The sequence below is a fragment of the Lepidochelys kempii genome, chromosome 3 (assembly GCF_965140265.1).
Source record: "Lepidochelys kempii isolate rLepKem1 chromosome 3, rLepKem1.hap2, whole genome shotgun sequence".
Classification (NCBI taxonomy): Eukaryota; Metazoa; Chordata; order Testudines; family Cheloniidae; genus Lepidochelys; species Lepidochelys kempii.
Genome location: NC_133258.1, coordinates 31,123,874 through 31,150,629, shown reverse-complemented (window position 1 = coordinate 31,150,629; position 26,756 = coordinate 31,123,874). Strand labels below are relative to the sequence as shown.

General features: G+C 43.2%; 1 protein-coding gene across 2 annotated transcripts in view; it reads right to left on the bottom strand.

Annotated features, from left to right (window-relative positions):
* Window positions 1-2,406: 2,406 nt before the first annotated feature.
* Window positions 2,407-26,756, bottom strand: part of YWHAQ (tyrosine 3-monooxygenase/tryptophan 5-monooxygenase activation protein theta) — a 49,931-nt gene continuing 25,581 nt past the window's right edge. For both annotated transcript variants that reach the window (XM_073336048.1, XM_073336047.1), the window contains exons 3-6: window positions 10,684-10,807; window positions 5,009-5,172; window positions 4,483-4,578; window positions 2,407-3,499 (exon numbers count right to left, since the gene is read on the bottom strand). In XM_073336048.1, coding sequence (XP_073192149.1) covers window positions 3,440-3,499; window positions 4,483-4,578; window positions 5,009-5,172; window positions 10,684-10,807 — 444 coding nt within the window. In that variant the 3' untranslated portion in view covers window positions 2,407-3,439. The remainder of the gene's footprint in view (window positions 3,500-4,482; window positions 4,579-5,008; window positions 5,173-10,683; window positions 10,808-26,756) is intronic.

Sequence of the window (26,756 nt, the reverse complement as noted above, 5' to 3'; positions counted from 1 at the left end):
TGATCAGCAGGAGGAAATGAGCACAGGTGTTCCTGACTGCTCTTAGCTCAAGGAGATTGATTTGAAGGGATATCTTCATAGATGACTATTTGCCTTGTGTTGTGAGGCCATGTAGATGTGTGTCCCACCCTATAAATGTGACGGAGGGTTTTGTGAGAAGGGGATTCCTTTCCAAATGTTGGCTGGGTCCTTCCATTAGTCTAAGGAATTTGTGGTGGCTGGTGACAGAAGTTTATCCAGTCTGTCGCTGCTTGGTCTGTAAACTGAGCTAAACCACTTCTGAAAGGATCACATGCAAAGTCTGGCATGTGGGCTTACCGCTGTGCCCGTTGCCATATGTCTCAAGAGTTGGAGGCCAAGCGTGGCTGATATTTGTGGGCTGCTCTGAACAGACTCCACGAGCATGACCAAGGAGAGGAACCTGTGTTGAGGCAACAGAGCTCTGGACTGTAATGAATCAAGATCAGCTCCTATGAATTCCAGGTGTTGCACTGGGACAAGGGTTGACTTCTTGGTATTGATCTGTAGGCCCCGTTCTGTAAATAAGTGCACTGCAGCTTTGGTGACTTTTTGAGCCTCCTGGAGAGATCAGGCTCTGAGGAGCCAATTGTCAACATACAAGTAAATCACATTCCCAAGGGATCGTGAGTGGCCACCATTGAGAGAATCTTGGAAAACACTCTCCGGGCCAATGATAGCCCAAAGGGGAGCACCCTGTATTGGTCTTGTCCCAGAGTGAATCTGAGAAATTGTCTGAGTTGGTAGGACTGAGATATTAAAGTAGGCGTCCTGACAGTCGAGGGCCAAAACCAGTCTCCCTGTTCCAGTGCTGAAACGATTGTTTATAACATGACCATCTTGAACTTTTGAGCCATGAAAAACTTGAGCTCTGAGGTCCACTATGGGTCTCCAAACACCCTTTCTTTTGGATATTAGGAAATAGAACAGAATCCTTTGCCTCAGATTTTGAGGTACTGGTTCTATGGCTCCTAACTGGAGGAGACTACCTACCTTTTGTCATAATAAACTCTCGAGAGAAGGGTCCCTGAAGGATGGGGAAGGGTGTTGTGGAGGGGGTAAGAAGGTACAGTGGATCAAGTACAGAGTTTGAACAATCTCTAGGATTCTTTGGTCCGATGTTATGCATTCCCAAGCACTGCGGAACACTGCTAATTGGTGGTCAAATGGGTGTAAAGCAATGGTCAGCTATATCAGTGAGAGGGGGAGGGGGAAGGAGGAGAATGGCACAACATGCTTCATCCATCTGTCAAAACTGGTATTTGGACGTAGAGGGCTGGGATAAAGAAGACTGTAGGCCAGATTTGCTCTTGGGAAATTTGCCCTTTTTCTGCAGCTCATAGTGGTGTTGAGCCATATATTGAGGCGTGTGTGGTCTACGCTGGGATTGGGAACTGAACAGTCTTTGTCCTGGCGTGTTGATGCCCAGCAACTGGCAAGTGGCCCTAGAGTCCTTCAGGATATGAAAGGAGGCATCAGTCTTCTCCGCAAAGAGCTTCGTGACCTCAAAAGGGAGGTCTTCAGCTGTAGACTGTACCTCCTCTGGGAAAGCTTGAGAGATGGAGCCAAGATACCTGTCACATCACCACCACCATGGAGATGGACCTAGTCACCATTTCGGCTGCACTGAGGAAAGATTGCAACAATGTCTTCACCACTAACTGGCCCTCCTGGACAATGGCCTTAAATTGGTCATTATGAGACTCCAGCATCCATTCAATAAAAATGAATTCAGAAGAAAAAATATAACTATAACTGGGAACTAAGAACTATAGAAATCAAATTGAAGTAATGTAGTCTTAACGTACTGCGAATAGCTCTGTCACTAGCTGGGGTGGATGAGAAAAAAAACTGAGCGGAGTTAGCTTGCACATGCTAGCCTCATGGTGTAGCATGAGGAGGGGCAGTGAATGTGTAGGACTTAACGGACACAGCCTCAGAAGTTACCCGATTAGCAGCACAGGGATGCAAGCACACCTACACTGGAGCATCCATAGGGATGCCACTTGAAGAATTAGGAGATAACAGATTTGCAGCAATGGAACACACATCAGGCTGTTTCAACTCTTAGGAGCAAGGAGTACTACTTGGTATTTAACTGCTTAGCTTCTGTCTTTTACAACAATTTCTATCAGTACAAGTAGCTTAAATAAGGAGGACACATACCACAGGTTAAACTTTGAGGATTATCTGTGCCTATGAATTATTCATATGAATAACTTTCAGGTATTTTCATACAATTCATTAATATGTAAATACAAAGTGAATTCACCTGAACAACTGACTTTAAGAATGAGTTACATGTTTGAGAAGGACATTTCTCCTAGCATGACTTGCTATAGTTCAGCCCTTAAAGTAATTGCATGGAATTGTTACAAAAACAGTAAGTGGTTTATAAAATGTAATTTTATTTAATGTTACTTTGCTGTTACATAGGGCATAACATTTTCACAAGGCTTTTTTGGGACTACAATCAATGATTAGCAACACACAATAGTGGTCCAACTCTCTAAATAACAATCACTGGACAAACTTGACACCTTCTCACATGTGCACAAATCTGCATGGAAAAGTACTAAATGTTATACTTGAACATGTGAACTTGAATTGGTTTTCCCATTCCAGTGTATTAAGAAATGACATGCACTTTAATCTGCCAAAAAGCACTGTCTGTATTCCAGCAGTTCCATGCTGCTTCTAGCACATAGTAAAGTGAATACCAAAACTACAAAGGCAGGAGTGTAAGTGACTTTTATTGGGAAGGGATATCAACTTATAAACAGCAGCAACTGAAGACTGAGTAAGAAGAGACCCTCATTTTCACACACACATACAGTAGCCCCTGCAGTATATTACACAGAAGGCAACTCAATTTGTAATTCTCAATCTAAAAATGCCAAAAACTTTCCATCTGGCCCAATACTTTCATAACCCTCATGAAAAGAATACACAGTAGCATGTGAAAATCAGTTACTGAAAGGAAACCCTGCAGAATAAGAGGGAATGTGGAGAATTAGAAAGCTATGTTGAACACTCTTTAGTTGCAATTAACTACATTTTAATATCTTTACTGTAATACAAAACACAGTCAACTTGCAGGAACTGGTTCAGATTTTTGTTTTTAAATACCAGGTACACTTTAGTCCGCTACATAAGTGTTTGGAAATTACTTATGTTTATATGAAATGAAGCTATTAATACTTTTCTACAGCAGTAACCGCACACAGGGAAGGCCAGGACAAACACAAATCAAGGAATGGAGTTTTCCCAAAGCTGCAGTGTGAAAAGACTATAAACTGATTTCCATACACATGGATGGGTTCTCTTTGCTATAGGAAATCCAAGTGGAGCTATAAGGAATGGAGACGTGTAAAAAGGTTTCTTGAGAAGGGAAGAGAGAATGACACACCCCATGTGCAGTTTAGTTTTCTGCACCTTCTGCAGCATCACATTCTTCTCCTGCATTGTCTGATGTCCATAACTAGAAATAAGAAAAAAGCCACATCAGCCTGGAAACTTACTCATCTACCCTCCAGGTTAGCACCAACTATCCTATTCCTAAAGTCAAGGACTAGATGGGAGGAGTTCTACATTTGTTAAGTGCTATGGTTTGGAGGTGTAAAGCTCTGTTGCTTTAATTTGCAGAGTTTCCACTGGCTTACTGTGAGCACCCTCTCATCCATAGGGCACAGCCATATACATAACTGTTTAAGATTTAACCAGCCAAAGTGAACATAATGCTAAACAAATACACATCTGTTTAATATATGGTACCCAATTATACTATTGGCACTTAAGAAATACGTAAGTCTGTTTGACTGCCCCCCCCGCTAAAAGAACATTGTTCTCTGGAATGTCAACCTCTCTGGTTGCACTTTCACCTCACCAGTCAAAGTCACAATTCCTATTGTTATGGAAACCTACAGTGAGGAATATTGCTGGGAGTATGTAGCTAGCTGTCCCTTAGACAGTTAACATGGTATACAGTTGGTGCACCTTAAATTCATTCCAGTTAAGTACAGGGAATATTGCTGGAACCAGTAATACCTTTAAGACAGTTAACTTTTTTTCATTCTTGTCTTAATGACTGGATTATCATTTTTTCCACCAGATTTATAGTACTATCTGCTAAGTCAAGTCAGCCTGCTAGTTTTATGATGAAAGTGAAGCTGTATTTAGCAAAACGGAAACTGGACTAACTCATGCTATTTTTTTAGTCCAAACCAAGTTTGAATCTGCCACAGATTATTTAATGCAATTAATTTTTCACACTAAAGTTTAAATTAGACCTCAACCTACTTATGAAAGTAAATCTTCAATACAGTACATACATAATAGGCCTAAATATCAAGATGCTCATGCTAGATAAAGACCATGTTTTGGTTTTATCACACAAATGAGGTCTAAATATAGCTATTATACAATTACAGCTATTGGACCAATTAGCACAAAAGGGCAACTTACTGTTAGGTTGTCTCTAAGCAACTGCATGATGAGAGTACTGTCTTTGTATGAGTCTTCGTTCAGCGTATCAAGTTCTGCGATAGCCTCATCAAAAGCCTAGAATAATTAAGTTTTTCATATTTACATTGAGGTAGTGATTATGAATATTCCTATTAGTGTTACTATGGGTGGATATTTAAGGGACAATTCAAAATTAAGTTTAACCTTTTTCCATGAAGACAGCTTTATTAAACAAGCATGCAGCATTGAAGAAAGTGAAAAGAATTTCATTGATTTGCATTGTCCAAATTGGAAAAATAGCTTAAAACAGCACAAATCTTGTATGTTTAAAATTCTTTCAGTAACAAATATTGTAAACTAAAGTTGACAGTGTCCCTTTAAGTCAGTTGACAGTTGACACCTGCAAATCAAATATATTAAATGAAATAGGATTTTATTGTACAAGACAGACTGATCAATTCACATTATTCAGATTAGCTTCCATTAATTAGAATTACCCTCCTTCCAGAAAGATACAGAAACTTACTGTCTTAGCCAGCGTGCAGGCAAGCTCAGGGTTGTTGAGGATCTCATAGTAAAATACAGAAAAGTTAAGAGCTAGGCCCAAACGAATTGGATGTGTAGGTTGCATCTCTTTCTTGCTGATGTCAAACGCCTCCTGATAAGCTGCTTGTGAATTTTCTATTGTTTCTGTTGAGAAACAGGAACATTTCAACACAAAAAGGGGGATGATACAGAGAAAAGTGAAAGCTGAGGCCCTCACCCTAGCTTCAAATACCTCCTCAGAGAAATGATTAGCCTCTCATTATTTAGGCTGAAATAAACAATTGCATTGGCTTAATTAAGGGTGGGACTTTTAAATTGGTGCAACTGTGTACTGACATTTATAGGCTCAAACTAAACCGATATTACACACAAAAAAAAACCAACATGTTAAGATTGCAAAGTGAAGGACCCAGGAAATCCCAGAACTATGGTTGCCCATGTAACCTTTGTTTAGCCCTCTTACGTGTATGAGTCTTTAATTACATGATCACATACAATTTTTCCACAGGACCCTAATGGACAGGGTGGAGCTGCTCTGGGGATGCATCAGGGTTATGCAGTAAAGGAAGTTGGTGTCTATAGCACTCCTGCTTTGTTTGTTGCAGAAGCTGGAAGGTGTACATAGTAAATGAGGCAAATGATAAGAAGGAAAAAAAAAAAAAAAGACGTGTTTATGGTCAAGGCTATTTAATACTGCCCTGGAAATTTGAATTCTATCCCTGCCACAGAGTTTCTATGATGGTAGGTAGGTCACTTTAAAAAAACAAAAACAAAAAAACGCCCAAACTTTTCACAGGTAGTCACTAATTGTGTGTTCCTCATTTTCTGGGTGCCCAAATTGAGATCTTGGCATCTGATCTGAAAAACTGCTAAGCACTCACATCAGTGGGAGCTGTGCTTTCAACATATGAAGTGGGATATAATACGAAGAACTCAATTGGGTATTAGACATATCTAACTGGGCAACGAAATTAGTGAATACTTTTGACCATATCATTGTGACTGTTCCCCATCTCTAAAATTGGGATAATACTTGCCCACTCTTCCCATCTCACAGGCGTATTGTGAAAATAAATTCAGTAACACTTGTAAAGCACTCTACTATATACTATTGTGATGATTGCCACAGAAAAGCCTACAAGGAAATAACTGTCTATAGAGCAGCACTTGAATTATAAGCAGTAAAGACAGGGGGCCATGCACTGAGCAACAACGAGAAAACTAAACAACTTCTCATTAAATGAGCACAGTTCATTCTATGCACTGAATGAGGCAGAAGTCCTATTGCAAAAATAACGTGATCATGAAAATAAGGACTATCATACTGGTACAATTTATTAGACAATCTGTAAGCACCTCCTACAGGATAATAGGGTAGTAAGGAATAGCCAGCATAGATATATCAAAAACAAATCATGCCAAAAAACAATGTTTTTTGATAGGGTTACTGGCCTAGTGAATGTTGGGGATGTGGGGGAGATCTGATATATCTTGATTTTAATGAGGCTTTTGACAGTCCTACATGACATGCTCATAAGCAAACTAGGGAAATGTGGTCTAGATAAATTTGCTCTAAGGTGGATACATAACTGGTTGAAAGGCCATACTCAAAAAGTATACCTTCCCTTGGAGCATGGGGCACGGGTCACTTACAGATTTGAATTCAAGTAATGGTGAATTCTCTGACTTGAAAGTCTTTAAATCAAGATGTGAGGACTTCAGTAACTTAGCAAGAGGTTATGGACCTACTGCAGGAGTGGGCGGGTGAGGTTCTGTGGCCTGTGATGGGCAGGAGTAGTTGTCAAACTGGGAGGGGCATATCTATTGAGATCCTGCACAGGGTCTGGTACTATTCAATATTTTCATCAACAAATTAGATAATGAAGGAGAGAGTATGCCAATAGAATCTGTGGATGAACTAAACTGGGAGGGATTACAAGAACTTTACAAGACAGGATTAGCATTCAAAATGACCTTAAACTGGAAAATTAGTCTAAAAACCCCCAACATGAAAATCAATAAAGACCAGCGCAAAGGACTTTACTTAGGAAGGGAGGGGAAAAAAACCCTACAAATTGGGGAATAACTGGCTATGCAGGTGTACTGCTGAAGGATCTGGGGACTATAGTGGATCACAAATTGAATATGAATCAACAAACATGCAGCTGCAAAAAAGGCTAATATTCTGAGGTGTATTAAGAGGAATGTTGTATGTAAGACATGGAAGGTAGTTGTCTTGCTGTACTGGGCATTGGTGAGGCCTCAACTGGGCACCACACTTTGGGAAAGATGTGGACAAATTGGAGAGAGTCGAGGAGAGCAATAAAAAGTGATAAAAGATTTAGAAAACCTGAGCTATAAAAAGAGATTGAAAACTGGGCATGTTTAATCTTGAGAAGACGACGACAGAGGGGACCTGATAAGTCTTCAAATGTATGTTAAGGGCTTTTATAAAGAGGACAGTGATCAGTTGTTCTCCATGTCCATTGAAGGTAGGACAAGTAGTAATATGCTAAACCTGCAGTATAGGAAATTTAGGTGGGATATTAGGGGGGGAGAACTAACTAAGGATAGTTAAGCTCTGGAATAGGCTTCCATTGGAGCTTTTTAAGAACAGGTTGGACAAAGCCCTGTTAGGGATGGTCTAGGTTTATTTGGCCCTACCCCAGTGAAGGGGGATGGACTTGATGACCACTTGAGGTCCCTTCCAACATTCTATGATTCTATAGTGCAAATGTACAGGCAACCTGAACTCTGGTATTTAATTTTTGAGTTCTTGACTTTACAACCTTGAAAATTGTATTTTAAACAATTTGTGTTTAATTTCCTAGTTTTTTTAAAAAACTAAAAACAAATTCTTCCCTGTGGCATCATATTGACACCCACATAGATCAGCAGGAACCGTTAGATACACCATGCACCTCTGCCACTTGAGCCAATGGAATAGCTCATATTGTTAGTCCCCTCAAGAATTTGGAGAAGTGTGCGCCTTAATGGGCATTTCTGCCTGCCTGCCTCCCCCCCCACCAAACTTAACTCCTTTTTCCACATACCCTCCTTCACCCTGTCCTGTCTCTTTCCCACATCTGGCTCCTGTCCCAGTCTCAGTCTACATTCTTCAGGCTTCTCATCGCTCTCCAACTCTGGCTCTCAGTCTGTATCCTTGTTCTGTGTCCCAATCTCCCTCCCCAATTCCTACCAGTCTCTAGCCCCAGTTTCCTCATCCCAATCTACTTCCTCTCAAAGGTCTGGTTTTTGTCTCATCTGCATTAAAGTCAGGCAGATTCCTCCTCCATGCTGCCTGGGCCCATCAGGGGGATCACTGAGAGAACAGGAGACAAAGTCTCAGTGCTCTCATTTGAGGTGTGTGAATCCAGGCTGGCTTGCAGCAGTCCAGAGCTGCGGTAACAGGTAAAGTCTTGCTCAGCCCTGGGATGGAGCATACTCATTGCAGATGGAACCTTCAAGGAAGTTAGCTGTTAAAAATTAAGCAGTCCCTATTGGACATGTGGGAAGTACAATTCTTCAGAGGCTTTATAAAAGCCAAATTTGGGTAGATATTCACAGGGATGGAAGAGGCACACCCCTGACACAAAAGCCACCTCCTGCCAAATTTCAAATGTGTGCGCCAAAGCTTTTCAAAGAAAAAGTCATCAGAATTTTGTTGCATGGGCAAAGCATTTTTCTCTGTTGTTGTTTTCAGAAACTACTGAACCATTTTGGCTGAAAATTTCTCAACAAATTTAGCCTGAGGCAGACACCTGACAGAAAATTTAACCCAAATGGTTTGACAAAGTTATAAGCCACTGAAAACAGGGTCTTATGGAAAATGTCAGGGAATGTCAATACCACAGAGTATCCACACAGGGATTTGCATCAGTTTACAAAAATGGGTTTTAAAACCCAAGTTTTAATTACTGCAACACCTGTGCTTAGACAAGCCCTTAGAGTTATATTGGGTACTGGAGATTAAAATGGAGGTAAGATTATCATCATGGAAGCTGAACAAAGATAGTGTTGACAGCTTGATTACATTCAATGATAGCCTTATACGAAGTTTTTCCCTTGATGTTATGGTACCAGCTTTGAGACTCTGCTACAGTCCTGTTAGGGCCAAGGGATTCAAAAATTTTAGACTCAGTTCTCATTTACATCAAAGCCTCTTTACACCATTTTACATTTGCACCCATTTTGAGGTCCCTTTACACTGCCAGAAAAAGTGTAATGAGGCCTTTGTGTAAGTGAAAAATCAGCTCCATGCCCCTCCCTCACATCTGGTTTAAATGGATTCATCTGCAACTGGTTAACACCCTATCAGCAACCCATTCTGTTCAATGGCCAGCCAGAAATATTGACAGCTCAGCTCCTCAGGGACTGGCAAACTCCCTTCTCTATCAGGGCAGAACTCCAGGACTACCTTTTGGTTTGAGCTGTGTGAAGTTAAGTCTTAATACCTGCCCAAGCTTTTATATTGCCCTTGCTGTGACATCTGGGTACCTTACAGGATAGTTCTCTTACTTGTTCCAAAAAGAAAAGGAGTACTTGTCCAATGTGTCTTCTGAACATCTAGTTTAATTGTTATGGTGAACAATTTTCTATGGTCCACAGAACAGGTGTTGACTGCTAGCAGTGTCAGAAGGCCCCGTATCAAGTAACAGGCTGTTTCTCCCCCCTCCCTGCAGTAAGTCCTAATGGCTGCTGAGGTTTCTGAGGGACTACAGTCCTTCAGGATCAGCAGCAGTAAACAGACTAGAATCACAAAAGGAGTGTACTATCTCTACCAGCATTAGACAGCTTAAGACTGGAGCTCACCATAAATGGTTTCTTGATAGGGTACCGGATTACTGTTACTTTAATATCACTTTGTCCATCTAGTTAGTAATTTAATTTACATTTATCATCTTATTCAGGGTATGTGTACACTTAAAGCACTACAGCAGCACATCCGCACCGCTGTAGCGATTCAGTGTAGACATTACCTACGCTGACAGGAGGGATTCTCCCGTTGGCATAGGTAATCCACCTCCCCGAGAGGGAGTAGCTACGTTGACAGAAGGATTTTTACACCCTTGGGAAACATAGCTGTACTGAAGTAAATTCCTAGTGTACATCATGCCTCATCTGACTCAAGGAGTCATGGCTTGACAGTTAAGTTTTGCCCAATTAAAACTATGGGTTGATAGGGTCAACGCAGATAGAAAGTTGTAGGCAGCTTCCTCTTTCCCTAATACCTCTAGCCTACTTACCCGGGGGGGGGGGGGAGAGGAGATACAAGTATAGTATTAAGTATCTCTTAAGCCATTAGGTGACCTTTCACCTAAACAGTATTCTGAAAGTTTCAAGTAAGCATTTCTTCAATAGCCATTCACATGGGAGGAGGTAGGGGAAGGGACTACTACACGAAATTCCATTCCACCATACACTGAAGTTTTTCAATAGAGAACACTTCAGGTCCAATAAAAGTCAACCTAAATTTTGAAAATTGGCACTGATATCAGATCTAAACGCAGTTCCTCTCCATTTTATTGGGTGGCATAGGAGTTATGAAAGTTAGTGACACATGCAGTGCATTCTAGCTCCTCTTTCCTCTCCCCACCACCTCAAAACAGAAGTAAGCGTTAACTATTTGAGCATGATTGAACACAATATGCTTACGTTTTCTGTCATCTCCACATGCAACTTCAGCAAGGTATCGGAAGTAGTCTCCCTTCATCTTCAGGTAGAATACCTTGCTCTCTGGATTAGTTGCATTAGCTATTAAAAATTTGTCCAGCAGCTCCTAAAGCAGGAATAGGAGACATTAGCATGTTGCATGCACTGCAATGGAAGACCCTCCAAATACTGGTCTAGATAAAGTAATCCTGGTCATAGCACGTTGCGCATATGCAAAGAAGCTCAGAGTAAAATCTGCGAAGTATTTAGAAATTTTTTAACAATGTCTTTTAGACAAATGTATATTCACTTACCGAATCAGACTACTTGCACAGTAACAAACACTAAAGCCTAGAACATTTTAAAGTCTCCAGTTCGGTAAGCTGTCTAAAACATTGTGGAAAGAAAGAGTGATAGTAAGTTAGAAAAGGGCAAAAATCTAGTAGCAAATGGCAAGCCTGAATATATGTTTATGCACGAAGGAAGAATCCATGTATTCCAATAGAAAATAATTTCAACTGAAGATTAGTTTGAGACCAGTCCATTTCACTGGAAAAAAACCAACACAATCTATCAGAAATTCAAGTCTCTTTAAAAAGAGGGAATTTTTATTTTCCACTTTATGGCCAAGACATGCGAGCAGGATTTTATTTACTGTTTTCTTAAGTGATATTCATTAGTCAATTATGACTAAACACTTAGGTGTGGAATATAAACTTGTCTGCCAGTTTGTTGTAGCTATCCAACAAGCATGACATCCAGATTCAAATGAAAGCTTGCATCCCACAGAAAACAGTTTCTAGGCCTCATTGGTATAAATATAACCTTAAAATATGAACATATGTCTGAGCCTGGAGAATGCTGTATAAACCTGAAGCAGCTCAGACACATGAACCACCCAAGCAATCTCAACAGGAGATTAACGGAAACAGCAGGGCAATTTACAGGCCAAACATTCAAGTGTACATGTGCATCAAGCACACTTCATTTGTAGATGACAGTATTTACTGATTCATATAATTTAAGGCCAGAAGGGACCATAAGGTTGTCTGACCTCTTGAACGCAAGGGCCAATAAATTTCATCCAGCTATCCCATACTGAACACAACATATGGTTGGCTAAAGCATATCTTCCAGCAAGCGCATCCAGTCTTGATCTGAAGACTAAGATGGAGAACCCACTACTATCCCAATGGCTAATCACCCTCATAGTTAAATTCAAAATTAAAAGCAATGCACACATTAGGTCTAGCTTCAACTTCCAGCCATTCGTTCTTGTTATACCTTTCCCTGGTAGACTGAAGATCCCCTTAGTACCCATATCCCATCTCCTTCCCACTCCCCAGGTACACTATAATCAAGCCACCTCAATCTTTTTGATAACTGAAGGCATTTTCTCCAGCCCTCAAAACCCCTTTTTCTGGCTTTCTGCTCCCAAAATCCTTTTACAAAAAAAAGTGGACACTAGCACTGTACACAGTATTCCAATATCTGCCCCTCTAGTGCCATAGACAGAAGTAAAAATCATTTCCCTAGTCCTATTTACTACTCCTGTCTACATCCAAGGGCCATATTAGCCCTTTTTTCCACAGCATTATATTGGGAGTTCATGTTGAGTGGTCTGTCCAATACATTTAGCTGTATTAAAACATTTAGTTTGTAGGAGGCCAGTTTACAAAGTGATCCAGATCTCTGTGTTTGCACTGTCACTTACTACTCAAATCTGCATGTCATCCTCAAATTTGATCAACGGTGATTTCATATTTACTTCCCGATCACTAATGAAAATTTTGAATAGCACTGTTGAACCTCACTGATTTGATGATTTCCCTATTATTTTTTAAAGTCTGTCAGCTACCAGCTCTTAATTCATTTAAGATGTACTCTGTTGACATTGTATAGTGTTAATTTTTAAAATCAGAACGTTATGCTTTACCAACAAAAACTAAGTTTATTACATTTACATACTTGCCTAATCAACCAAACTTGTAATTCCAAAGAATGAAATCAGGTTTGACAAAATCAATTTTCCATAAAACTCTGCTGACTGGAATTATATTCCTATTCTCTATCATCTGAACTCTTGATTAGCTTTCCCATTATTTTGCCCAGGACTGATGTCATGTTAACCAGTTTATACTTCCTAGGTAATCTGGCTTAACCTCTTAATATTAGTGAAACGTTAGCACTCTTCCAGTCTTCTAGAACTTCCCTGGTATTCCAAGATTTATTAAAAAGTAAGCTGTTCATTCTCCTCAGCCAACTCCTTTGGGTCTTGTGGGTGAATGTTATTCAAGCCTGCCGATTTTAAAATGTTTATCCCTAGTAGATGTCTAAACATCGTCCTTTGTTACAAATAGACTGGATACTACTTCATTCTCTTGATATGAATACATCATCCTGATTCTTTCCAAATACAGAACAGAATTATTTACTGAACTCTTGTTTTTCTGCATCACTATTAATAATTTTACTATTGCCATCTGGTACAGGGGTGGGCAAACTATGGCCCGTGGGGGGCATCCGACCCTCGAGCTCCAGCTGGGGACCACTCCGTGCGGCTCCAGAAAGCAGCAGCATGTCCCCCTTCAAGCTCATATGCGTAGGGGCAGTCGTAGGGGCCTCCACTCCGCACGCTGCCACCGCAGCTCCCATTGGCTGGGAACCGCGGCCAATGGGAGCTGCAGGGGCAGCATCTGTGGATGGGGCAGCATGCAGCAGAGCTGCCTGGCCATGCAGGAGCCGGAGTGGGGACATGCCACTGCTTCCGGGAGCCGCTTGAGGTAAGCGCTGCCCGGAGCGGCGCCCGAGCCACCCTCCCACCCCCCACCGAACCGCTCAGTCCCAACCCGGAGAACCCTCCTGTACCCCAAATCTGTCATCCCCAGCCCAGACTCCCAGCTAGAGCCCTCACCCCACCCCCGTCCCTGCCCTGATCCCTCTCCCACCCTCCGAACCCCTCAGCCCCAGCCCGGAGCACCCTCCTACACCCTAAACCCCTCATCCCCAACAGGAGCCCTAACCCCCCCCAATCCCAATTTCATGAGCTTTCATGGCCCCGCCAATTTCCATACCCAGATGTGGACCTCGGGCCAAAAAGTTTGCCAACGCCGATCTAATATCTGGCCAATACCATTGTCTTTTGTCCTGTACATAAACTCTTTTTATTGTCCTGACGGCTGCCAGCCATGGATTTTCCGTGATTGAAAAGGGAAGCTAAAGCAATTTTCTGCACTTCACAGTAAGAGATATAAATCGATAGTTACCTATTCTGTTTCCATGTGTTAGGTATTGCTTTTTTATTTCTAATTGCTTCCTTCATTTTACCACTGAACCCAGATGGACTTTTAAGCCAAGTTGTCCTCTCTTGATTGTGGCATTTTGGACATACACTAAACTTTAAGAACTCCCAATTTTCATTCAGTTTTCTTTCCAAATTTTTGCTTCCGGTACGTTTTGCTCATAATTTTCCTGTCACAATCACTAGTCCCTAGACAACCACAAACTTCCAGTCCAGTGATTAATCAATCTTTAAACTGTCCAAAATTATTACCTGTTATATATATGAAAGAAAGTCAAATATAGTAAAAATCTCAAATGAATCAAATCTCAATGGACAGAAATTTCATGTTTGAATAATAAGAGCATAACAGAAGGAATATGTTACCAACCACCTGACTAGGATGGTGATGGTGATTTGAAATACGAATTTGGGGAATATGATAGATAGTTCCTATCATCTCCAGAGAAAGGGAAGTGCCTAGAAAATGTAAAAGGAAACTTAGTTTGATAGCATCCTGTCTGGCAAGAACTCACTTATCAATAGCTGGGATGTGAAATCCTCACTTCCGTATTGTCTTGTCATTATAGTTCCCACTTTGCTGTTGTTTGTCTGTATAATCTGTCTGGTTCTGTGATTGTTCCTGTCTGCTGTATAATTAATTTTGCTGGGTGTAAACTAATTCAGGTGGTGGGATATAATTGGTTACATAATCATGTTACAATATGTTAGGATTGGTTAGTTAAATTTCAGGAAAATGATTGGTTAAGGTATAGCTAAGCAGAACTCAAGTTTTACTATATAATCTGTAGTCAATGAGGAAGTGACTGGGTGTGGGTGGGGGTGGGCATGTGGGTGTGTGAGATGGGAACAGGGAATGGGGGTAAGAAAATTGGAATCATGTTTTGCTAAAGGGGGAAATGGGAACAGGGAATGGGAGTAAGGAAGTTGGAATCATGTTTGGCTAAGGGTAGGAATGGGAACAGGGACACAGGTGTAAGGCTCTGTGGTGTCAGAGCTGGGAAGGAGGATACTAAGGAAGGCAACTGGAATCATGCTTGCTGGAAGTTCACCCCAATAAACATCGAATTGTTTGCACCTTTGGACTTCGGGTATTGTTGCTCTCTGTTCATGCGAGAAGGACCAGGGAAGTAAGTGGGTGAAGGAATAAGCCCCCTAACAGGAGTCTACATAGCCCGACAATCCTGCTGTCAGGGTGCCAATGCCTGAGATGTTGGGGTGTCCAGGATTTCAAGGTTTATGGATCTTGGGTAGCAGAAAATATACCCCAGGTCAGGGTTCCAGGGGTGTGTCTGTGTGGATTTGTTCTTGTGCTTTTTCAGGGAGTTGCTTGAGCAAATGGTGTAGTTTCTTTTGGTAACCCTCAGTGGGATCAGAGGGTAATGGCTTGTAGAAAGTGGTGTTGGAGAGCTGCCGAGCAGCCTCTTGTTCATATTCCGACCTATTCATGATGACGACAGCACCTCCTTTGTCAGCCTTTTTGATTATGATGTCCATTACAATCTACATACCACACAGACTATGCTGACAGCTTGTGCCGCACGCTCTCAAAGAAACTGCGGAACCACCTGATCAACATCCTCTACAGCAAACAGGGAAAGATTAGAATGAGCTCTCAAAACTGGATACTCTCATAAAAAAAACCAGCCTTCCACACAAACTTCCTCGTGGCTGGACTTTACCAAAACACACACTTGGCTTCTCTACAAAAGAAAAAGGACACTAATCTAAACTACTACATGCCACAAAGCAGGAGCTCTTAGGACTTCCTCTCACCAAAAAGGGAAAATACCGCAATGGACTAGAAACTGGCTAAGAGGCAAGAACAAGCTGGAATAAAATGTTAAATTTTCAGTATAGTAAAATCTTATCAGTGGAGTACCTCATGGTTCCATATTAGGACTACATTGATTGTATTCAGTTCCTGATCTGAAAGAGGCAGAACAGAGCGATGCAGCGAAATTTCAATGTGACAAGATTTACCCTCAAATTTAAAGACTGAGGAATTCAGAGGGTCAGGGACCAGGCCACAGTAGCCAAATGCATAGCATGATGGAAGACTGAGTTCTGTATTGAGGCTATGTCTATACTGTGCAGTTTATAGTGGCACAGCCATGCTGCTTAAGTCTTGCTGCTATAAGGCACGCAATATAGTGTTTTTTTGTCAGCAGGAAAGAGCTTTCCTGCCGACAAAACACTCTCCCTCCCCCCAACGAGGAGTGGTAGCTTTGTTGGTGGGAGAGCATCTCCTGCCGAAAAAGCGCTTTCCACAACAGCACTTCTTATCAGTAAAACTTTTGTCTGTCAGGGGAGTGTTTTTTCACATCCCTGAGCGACAAAAGTGTTACTGATGAAAGTGCAGTGTAGACATAGCCTGAGAAGTGCCAAATAATGCACACAGGAATGAATATGAACTATTCACACATACTACTGGGTTATAAAGCAAAACATGGTAGTAAGATAAACATCTGAGAATCAAGATGCAGAGAAAAATCAAGAGACAAGGACAGATCAATGCTGGGCATAAAAGCCATTAGCACTCTGGAAACCAGCAGTCAGAACACTACAGAAATGTATATATAGTACAGCTACCAACTGGATTGGAAGGTAGTGTCAAGATGAGCTATTGAAGCTTAAGTTCTCCTGAATCCCAACAACTGACATGCAAACTTTTACCAAGCTCCTTCAAACAGTCAGGGAGGAACTGATCAGAACAAATCAGAGGACAAAAATTTTGCTTGGAAGGATGTGGCCTGCATGATATACCCTCCTCTGCCAAAAAGCCTTAAAAGTAGGTGGGATCTGCCAGTCTAATCCCACCTAATACTCCAGAAGTGAAAATCCCGCACAGAAGGTTCTTTAAAACCAAAGATTTGCCAAAGCATGACATTTTTTGGTTTGTAACAATAGCAGTCTTTCCATTCCCCCTCCCCTCCAAAATCACTGATGTCAACTTTAGGAAGTGTTAGTTATTTCAGCAAGTAAAGCTATATTTGTAGAAGGGGTTTAGGGAAGGACCTCATTTCATCAGTTAAACTGGTTTATGCTTTCTGTAAACTGAAGATTTATTGGAAACTTTTAGTACCACAGAATCTTACAGAAATACTTCAACAGCTATCTACAAAAAGAGAAAGATAAACCACATAACACGGACAGAAGTTTACCTATTATTCTACTTGCAAACTGAAGAGTGTCAAGAAAGCAGCAACACTGAAGCTACTGAAACTGTATGAAGTAAATGAAGCCTCTAGGGAATTTAGCTAGTCTAAAAATACTACACAAACAACAAGTGATTTCCCCGCCCCACCATTCTTGGCACATTGCAAAACTAAATACATATGGTAAGGTATTAATTTATTGCATCTTTCTAAAGCATGCTCAGAAGATGGATTGATGCTAATAATTTAGATAGGTCTGTTGAACAAATGGTGGGTCTTAGCTAGTATTAATATACTATACACAATATAGAAAGACTTGTAGATTTGAAATAAACTAAGATATATGAGGTGTTATAGTTACTTTTCATCCATAGAACTCACAGAAAAGGGTGTCATCTCTCCCCTCCCCACCCACAATGGTGATACAGAAGTGATCACAGACGTGGAGATGGTGATACAGAAGTGGAGAGTTCAGTGACTTGCTCCAAAAAACACAGTAAGTCAGGATTAGAGCCAAGAGCAGAAAAAAAGTTTGACACCTATTTTTTTCCATCCACTTGGACATACTTACCTTTCCATAAAACTTTAATGTCTTACAAATAACTCATTTTATGTACACAGTCACTTGTGAAGTGAGCAGTAATCTAGAGTACAGGTGGCATGAAAGATTCCTTCTCTTCCCATCACAATTTGTGACATTTATAATTAACTTTATGTAATGAAGACAAAAGGTTCAGAAAACTTATTTGCAGTGTGTATACTGTGTTATGTTAAAATATTTTATGTAAACACACATTTGATGCCATTCATGACTACACAGTGGCCAAGGAGAAATAGTTTACACACTAAGTTAAAGAGTGGGAAAGCATGTCTACCATCACCACCAATATGTAATCATAACACAAATGCTCTATCAAGGACCTCCACACTTTACAAGTTTTAATCAAAACTTTAATACCCCTCCATGATACACGTCTCATTTTTATAAAGTGAGAAGTTTGCCAAGATCACCAAGGAAGTCTGTCAGAAGAAAGAACAGAATTTAGATTCTCCAACTTCTAAACCTATACTTAAACAACATAGGAGCAAGTGTGCTAGAACAATAAAGGCACCAAAATGAGTCAATTTAAAGCGCAAAAATAGTCCGTTCCAAACCAAGAACTTCCTACTTCCCCTTTAGATAGGTCCTTACTGTATTGAATCATGGTCATGACGACAAATTCCAAAGGGATGTGGCCTCCTTGCAGATCAAGTGCCACCGGGATCAAATTTCTGGCTAGGTCCTTAAGGTAGTCTGGCTGGATATTCATATCAGGTCCATCACTGGCAATTGTATTGTGCCTCTGAAGCTTTTGGCACCCACGTAATTGCTGAGTGTGTAGCAGCATTCCTTGGTAAACACACTTTAGAATTTGCGGTCTTCAATATGTCCATACCAAGAAAGCCAACGAAACTGAACCAGTGCTGATGGAGACAATTGCTGGGGTCAGCTTTAAATATCCTCATTTCTGATCTCATCCTGCCACTTTATAACGAACAGCTGATGAAGACAAGAATTGAAAACATCAATCCTGGTGTGTTTCAGCCTCTCTCAGCACCCATATTTCACTTCCACACAACAGGGTTGGTACAACTCTGGTTCTACAGAGCCAGTGTTGTGGCGAGCTTCATGTCACAACATCCTCATAGAGGTCACCAAAGGGCCCAAAAGAGTGTAGCAGCAGCTGCTGCTGCTACACAAGTGTCCACATCTTTTGAGTATCCTCCAGAACCATTTACAGTGCTTCCCAAATATTTGGCAGATGACATCTGTTCAACGTCCCATCCTGACATGGTAATACTAGGACAGTTGTAATCTGGAGATGCATGCAAATTGATGGCAATGGCCAAGGAGTTAGTTTTATCTGGACTAATCAAACCAATGTGCACTGCTTCTTGCTCAAAACATCAGTGAGTGCAATTCACCAAGCTGAGACAACAAGACAATGTCAATGTATTCAAGATCTTAAAGCAGAATGTTGTTCAGCTCAAGGCCACTGACAACTGCCTCCCAGGCTTATCCGTTAACTAATTAATGTAAATACTGAATTGAATAGATGGTCATGATAGTCCCTTTTGACCTTAAAGCCTATGAATGATGGGGATATAACGCAGCCGTGCCATGGAGATAGGAAAGCATTCCATGTATCTGTTGTTACCGCAGCACAGCTTTGTTCCACTTCACAGAATGCGGATTTATTAGGACAACTGTAATGCCTAGGACCCCTAATTATGGGCCAGGATCATATTGTGCTGCCTACCTTCCTGAATATAGGTGATTTCCAAGGATTTTCAAGGGAAGGGTGAGCTAGTGAGGGGCATTGCAGTTAGGATGTTGTGTTCTAGAGAATTCATACTCTTGTGCCTTACATGATTAAAGCAAAGAACAATGTTCTCAGAATATTTGCGAAGGGTCTGTATGTGTTAATTATCTACACCTACCACTTCATCCCCTGAAGAGGTAATCCAGAAAGCTCACAACTTTAAGTGGAGTTCTGAGAGAGGGGGTATTTAAGCTCTGGGGGAAATCTGAAGGTTGAGCACTGAGCTAATGGGCTAGGCAACTGGAGAGTAGGTTGCAGGTTCCAGCTTTCAGGAGGCAGTTGCAGACAGAGAAGAGGGTGCATGCCTAGAGTGTGTCCAGGGATCCCATGACTGAGGTAGTGGTTAGCCTTCATTCAGGGCTGGTCTACACTAGGCCCTGGTCTACACTAGGACTTTAGGTTGAATTTAGCAGCGTTAAATCGATGTAAACCTGCACCCGTCCACACAATAAAGCCCTTTATTTCGACTTAAAGGGCTCTTAAAATCGATTTCCTTACTCCACCCCTGACAAGTGGATTAGCGCTTAAATCGATGTTGCCGGCTCGAATTTGGGGGTACTGTGGACACAATTCGATGGTATTGGCCTCCGGGAGCTATCCCAGAGTGCTCCATTCTGACCGCTCTGGACAGCACTCTCAACTCAGATGCACTGGCCAGGTAGACAGGAAAAGAACCGCGAACTTTTGAATCTCATTTCCTGTTTGGCCAGCGTGGCAAGCTGCAGGTGACCATGCAGAGCTCATCAGCACAGGTGACCATGATGGAGTCCCAGAATCGCAAAAGAGCTCCAGCATGGACCGAACGGGAGGTACGGGATCTGATCACTGTTTGGGGAGAGGAATCCGTGCTATCAGAACTCCGTTCCAGTTTTCGAAATGCCAAAACCTTTGTCAAAATCTCCCAGGGCATGAAGGACAGAGGCCATAACAGGGACCCGAAGCAGTGCCGCGTGAAACTGAAGGAGCTGAGGCAAGCCTACCAGAAAACCAGAGAGGCGAACAGCCGCTCTGGGTCAGAGCCCCAAACATGCCGCTTCTATGATGAGCTGCATGCCATTTTAGGGGGTTCAGCCACCACTACCCCAGCCGTGTTGTTTGACTCCTTCAATGGAGATGGAGGCAATACGGAAGCAGGTTTTGGGGACGAAGAAGATGATGATGATGAGGAGGTTGTAGATAGCTCACAGCAAGCAAGCGGAGAAACCGGTTTTCCCGACAGCCAGGAACTGTTTCTCACCCTAGACCTGGAGCCAGTACCCCCCGAACCCACCCAAGGCTGCCTCCTGGACCCAGCAGGCGGAGAAGGGACCTCTGGTGAGTGTACCTTTTAAAATACTATACATGGTTTAAAAGCAAGCATGTGAAAGGATTACTTTGCCCTGGCATTTGCGGTTCTCCTAGATGTAGTCCTAAAGCCTTTGCAAAAGGTTTCTGGGGAGGGCAGCCTTATTGCGTCCTTCATGGTAGGACACTTTACCACTCCAGGCCAGTAACACGTACTCGGGAATCATTGTAGAACAAAGCATTGCAGTGTATGTTTGCTGGCATTCAAACAACATCCGTTCTTTATCTCTCTGTGTTATCCTCAGGAGAGTGAGATATAATTCATGGTCACCTGGTTGAAATAGAGTGCTTTTCTTCAGGGGACACTCAGAGGAGCCCATTCCTGCTGGGCTGTTTGCCTGTGGCTAAACAGAAATGTTCCCCGCTGTTAGCCACAGGGAGGGGGTAGTCACGCGGTGGGAGGAGGTAAAATGCGACCTTGTAACGAAAGCACATGTGCTATGTATGTAATGTTAACAGCAAGGTTTACCCTGAAAGAGTGTAGCCACTGTTTTATAAAATGTGTCTTTTTAAATACCGCTGTCCCTTTTTTTTTCTCCACCAGCTGCATGTGTTTCAATGATCACAGGATCTTCTCCTTCCCAGAGGCTAGTGAAGCTTAGAAAGAAAAAAAAACGCACTCGCAATGAAATGTTCTCCGAGCTTATGCTGTCCTCCCACACTGACAGAGCACAGACGAATGCGTGGAGGCAAATAATGTCAGAGTGCAGGAAAGCACAAAATGACCGGGAGGAGAGGTGGCGGGCTGAAGACAGGGCTGAAGCTCAAATGTGGCGGCAGCGTGATGAGAGGAGGCAGGATTCAATGCTGAGGCTGCTGCAGGACCAAACCAGTATGCTCCAGTGTATGGCTGAGCTGCAGCAAAGGCAGCTGGAGCACAGACTGCCACTGCAGCCCCTCTGTAACCAACCGCCCTCCTCCCCAAGTTCCATAGCCTCCACACCCAGACGCCCAAGAACGCGGTGGGGGGGCCTCCGGCCAACCAGCCACTCCACCACAGAAGATTGCCCAAAAAAAAGAAGGCTGTCATTCAATAAATTTTAAAGTTGTAAACTTTTGAAGTGCTGTGCTTGAAGTGCTGTGTGGCATTTTCCTTCCCTCCTCCACCACCCCTCCTGGGCTACCTTGGTAGTCATCCCCCTATTTGTGTGATGAATGAATAAAGAATGCATGAATGTGAAGCAACAATGACTTTATTGCCTCTGCAAGCGGTGATTGAACGGAGGAGGGGCGGGTGGTTAGCTTACAGGGAACTAGAGTGAACCAAGGGGTGGGGGGTTTCATCAAGGAGAAACAAACAGAACTTTCACACCGTAGCCTGGCCAGTCATGAAACTGGTTTTCAAAGCTTCTCTGATGCGTACCGCGCCCTCCTGTGCTCTTCTAACCGCCCTGGTGTCTGGCTGCGCGTAACCAGCAGCCAGGCGATTTGCCTCAACCTCCCACCCCGCCATAAACGTCTCCCCCTTACTCTCACAGATATTGTGGAGCACACAGCAAGCAGTAATAACAGTGGGAATATTGGTTTCGCTGAGGTCTAAGCGAGTCAGTAAACTGCGCCTGCGCGCCTTTAAACGTCCAAATGCGCATTCTACCACCATTCTGCACTTGCTCAGCCTGTAGCTGAACAGCTCCTGACTACTGTCCAGGCTGCCTGTGTACGGCTTCATGAGCCATGGCATTAAGGGGTAGGCTGGGTCCCCAAGGATACATATAGGCATTTCAACATCCCCAACAGTTATTTTCTGGTCTGGGAAGAAAGTCCCTTCCTGCAGCTTTTGAAACAGACCAGAGTTCCTGAAGATGCGAGCATCATGCACCTTTCCCGGCCATCCCACGTTGATGTTGGTGAAACGTCCCTTGTGATCCACCAGAGCTTGCAGCACTATCAAAAAGTACCCCTTGCGGTTTATGTACTCGGTGGCTTGGTGCTCTGGTGCCAAGATAGGGATATGGGTTCCGTCTATAGCCCCACCACAGTTAGGGAATCCCATTGCAGCAAAGCCATCCACTATGACCTGCACATTTCCCAGGGTCACTACCCTTGATATCAGCAGATCTTTGATTGCGTGGGCTACTTGCATCACAGCAGCCCCCACAGTAGATTTGCCCACTCCAAATTGATTCCCAACTGACCGGTAGCTGTCTGGCGTTGCAAGCTTCCACAGGGCTATCGCCACTTGCTTCTCAACTGTGAGGGCTGCTCTCATCTTGGTATTCATGCGCCTCAGGGCAGGGGAAAGCAAGTCACAAAGTTCCATGAAAGTGCCCTTACGCATGCGAAAGTTTCGCAGCCACTGGGAATCGTCCCAGACCTGCAACACTATGCGGTCTCACCAGTCTGTGCTTGTTTCCCGAGCCCAGAATCGGCGTTCCACAGAGTGAACCTGCCCCATTAGCACCATGATGCATGCATTGGCAGGGCCCATGCTTTCAGAGAAATCTGTGTCCATGTCCTGGTCACTCACGTGACCGCGCTGACGTCGCCTCCTCGCCCGGTATCGCTTTGCCAGGTTCTGGTGCTGCATATACTGCTGGATAATGCGTGTGGTGTTTAATGTGCTCCTAATTGCCAAAGTGAGCTGAGCGGCCTCCATGCTTGCCTTGGTATGGCGTCCGCACAGAAAAAAGGCGCGGAACGATTGTCTGCCGTTGCTCTGACGGAGGGAGGGGCGACTGACGACACGGCTTACAGGGTTGGCTTCAGGGAGCTAAAATCAACAAAGGGGGTGTCTTTACATCAAGGAGTATTTCAGGCAGGACTTCACGGAGGGTTCCAATAAGAAATGGTGCACCTAAGTTATTGTTCTTATTGGAACAAGGAGGTTAGCCTGGCCTCTGATTGATACATGGCTAGATTTACCTCGCTGCACCTTCTCTGTGAGTGACTACAGTATGACCTAGAGGAATGAGTCCCCTAGACAGGGGAGGGGGGGAAGCAAATGAGTACAAAACAAATCTGGTCTATTTCTTGTTTTGACCCACTCCATCTATCTTTTAGATCTTTGGCTGGCAGCAGACGGTGCAGAAGGACTGCATGCCATCCACATCTCATGGCTGCTCGGCAGAAGATGGGACAGTACGACTGCTAGCAGTCCGTATCGCCTGCCCGCTCACCATAAGATGGTTCAATAGGACTGACTGCAGGACTAAAGAGAATGACCTGGTCAAGTCACTCCAAATTTAGTCCCTGCGCCCATGTCTGCCCAGGCGCTCCCAGCCGACGTGGCCAGGAGCACCTCGGACATGACGATGACGGCTACCAGTCGTAATGTACCGTCTGCTACCACAAGGCAAGGGGTTGCTGCTACTGCGTAGCAATGCCGTACCGCGTCTGCCAGCACCCAGGAGACATAGGGTGACGGTTACCTGAGCGGGCTCCATGCTTGCCGTGGTATGGCATCTACACAGGTAACTCAGGAAAAAAGGCGCGAAACGATTGTCTGCCCTTGCTTTCACGGAGGGAGGGAGGGAACGGGGGCCTGACGATATGTACCCAGAACCACCCGCGACAATGTTTTAGCCCCATCAGGCATTGGGATCTCAACCCAGAATTCCAATGGGCAGCGGAGACTGCGGGAACTGTGGGATAGCTACCCACAGTGCAACGCTCCGGAAGTCGACTCTAGCCTCGGTACTGTGGAAGCACTCCGCCGAGTTAATGCACTTAATGCACTTAGAGCATTTTCTGTGGGGACACACACACTCGAATATATAAAACCGATTTCTAAAAAACCGACTTCTATAAATTCGACCTTATTCCGTAGTGTAGACATACCTTAAGCAATTAGGCCGGTATAACTACGTCGCGTAGGGGTGTGAAAAAATCCACTACCCTGAGCAATGCAGTTAAACCAACCTAACTCCTGGTGTAGACAGTGGTAGGTTGATGGGAGAATTCTCCTGTTGACCTAGCTACTGCCTTTCAGAGAGGTAGATTACCTACGCTGATAGAACATCTCCAGTCAGAATAGCTGGCATCTTCACTGAAGCACTATAGCAAGCCACTGCGCCGCTACAGCATAATAAGTGTAGGTATGCCCTCAGGCTCCGGAAGCTTTAAAATACCCAGGGACCCAGTCATTAGGTTCCCTCATAGCAGCCTAGTGAGTGGTCACAAAGGGGCAATCAGCTGGAAGCTGTGACAGGCAGTATACAAGGAAACAATGAGAATGCTGGTTTGCATGATTGGTAGTGGTCTCAGCACACCAGCAGCCTAACAGTTGTCAAGTTTTTCATAGGATAGGGATCAGGGCAGTTATGGGACAGGAGATGGGGTGCCGGATAGGGGGTGTGGTCCCGGGGGGGGGGCAGTCAGGGGACAAGGAGCTGGGGGGGGGCTTGGGGGGTTGGATGAGTCAGGGTTTCTGAAGGGGGCAGTGGCCAGGCTGTTTGGGGAGGCACAGCCTTCCCTACAGTTTTGCAACCACGATGTGGCCCTCGGGCCAAGAAGTTTGCCCAGCCCTGCTCTGAAGGGTCTTCAAAGTGAAGACAAGTAGCTTATGTTCGAAGAGACATAAGGGGAAGACAGAGGGATGACGTGGTCAAAGTAACGGGCTAGGGAAATGACTTTAAGCAGTAGCATTTTGAATGGATATGAGTACAGCAAGGTTGCATTTGTCAAGGTCACAGAGGATGCTGCAGTTGATCGAGATGCAATAGGAGAGACAGGACAAGAGTTTCAGCTGTGTGGATAGATGGGATGAGTTGCATTTTAGAAGTGTTAAGCAGAAAATATCGTCGAGGTTAGATGAGAGGACCTACGCTATGTTTATACAGCACAACTGCGAAAGAGCACATCCCCACTGAAAAGTCTACTTGTCCTCATTGTTTCTGCACATGCCCAAGTGTGTCTGGGGACATATCCTCTAGGATTCTTTCCCTGTCATTGCAGAAGAACTTATCTGTCCTTTGAGGGACCTGTGGGAAGAGCAACTGTGATCAAATCAGCCCCCTCTTCTAAAGTTTTTTGTACAAAACATTCACTACTCAAGTTCATTTTAAGGCTACACAGCTGCATGCTTGAATTTTACTCCTTTGTCAGATCATACGCTAACTAGTTTTTAACCTTTGCAGACTACTGTAACCCCTTCAGCAGTCTGATTTGTCTTGCGTACCCCAAGTTTCACCTCACTTAAAAACTACTCGCTTACAAAACCAGACATAAAAATACAGAAGTGTGACAGCACACTATTACTGAAAAATTGCTTACTTTCTCATTTTGTCTGTATGAAATTTTAGTTTGTACTGACTTCGCTAGTGCATTTTATGTAGCCTGTTGTAAAACTAGGCAAATATCTAGATGAACTGATGTATCCCCTGGAACACCTCTGTGTACTTCAGGAGTACAGGTACCCCTGGTTGAGAACCACTGCATGAACTAACTACACATTCATACTCCACATTGAGTTTAGTTGAACAGAATGTAAGCAAAAGGGAGAAATACAATAGTGAAACTCTGGCGATTTATTTCCCCTCCCTCAAACTATCTAGTAAAGCTTTCTGCTACCAAAATTCTTGTACCTGAAAGCGCAGTTCTCCAACTATAATAATAATTCAATGTATACCTATGTCATCTTCTATGTTTACCCTCTTTTCACCTTGGCCACTAATTTTGAGTGTTTGAGAACAAAACTATTTTAATTCAAGGAGTCCCACAAGAGGAATAATATGAACTAAGTCACCTTTGCTGACTATTTGCTGACCACATTAATCCAAGAACATTAAGCCATTAACATTAATTAGGTGCCTAACTCCCTTAGGCCCCTTTGAAGATCTCAATTTCACATAGTGTAGTTTCATTTTGAAAAGTTCTGGATGCTACAGCAACTTTCAGAAGATTGCACATAGTAGAACCTTGAACCAAACAGGGATTCTACTACCAGCACTTGAGTTGTTTGGTTTCAAGGTA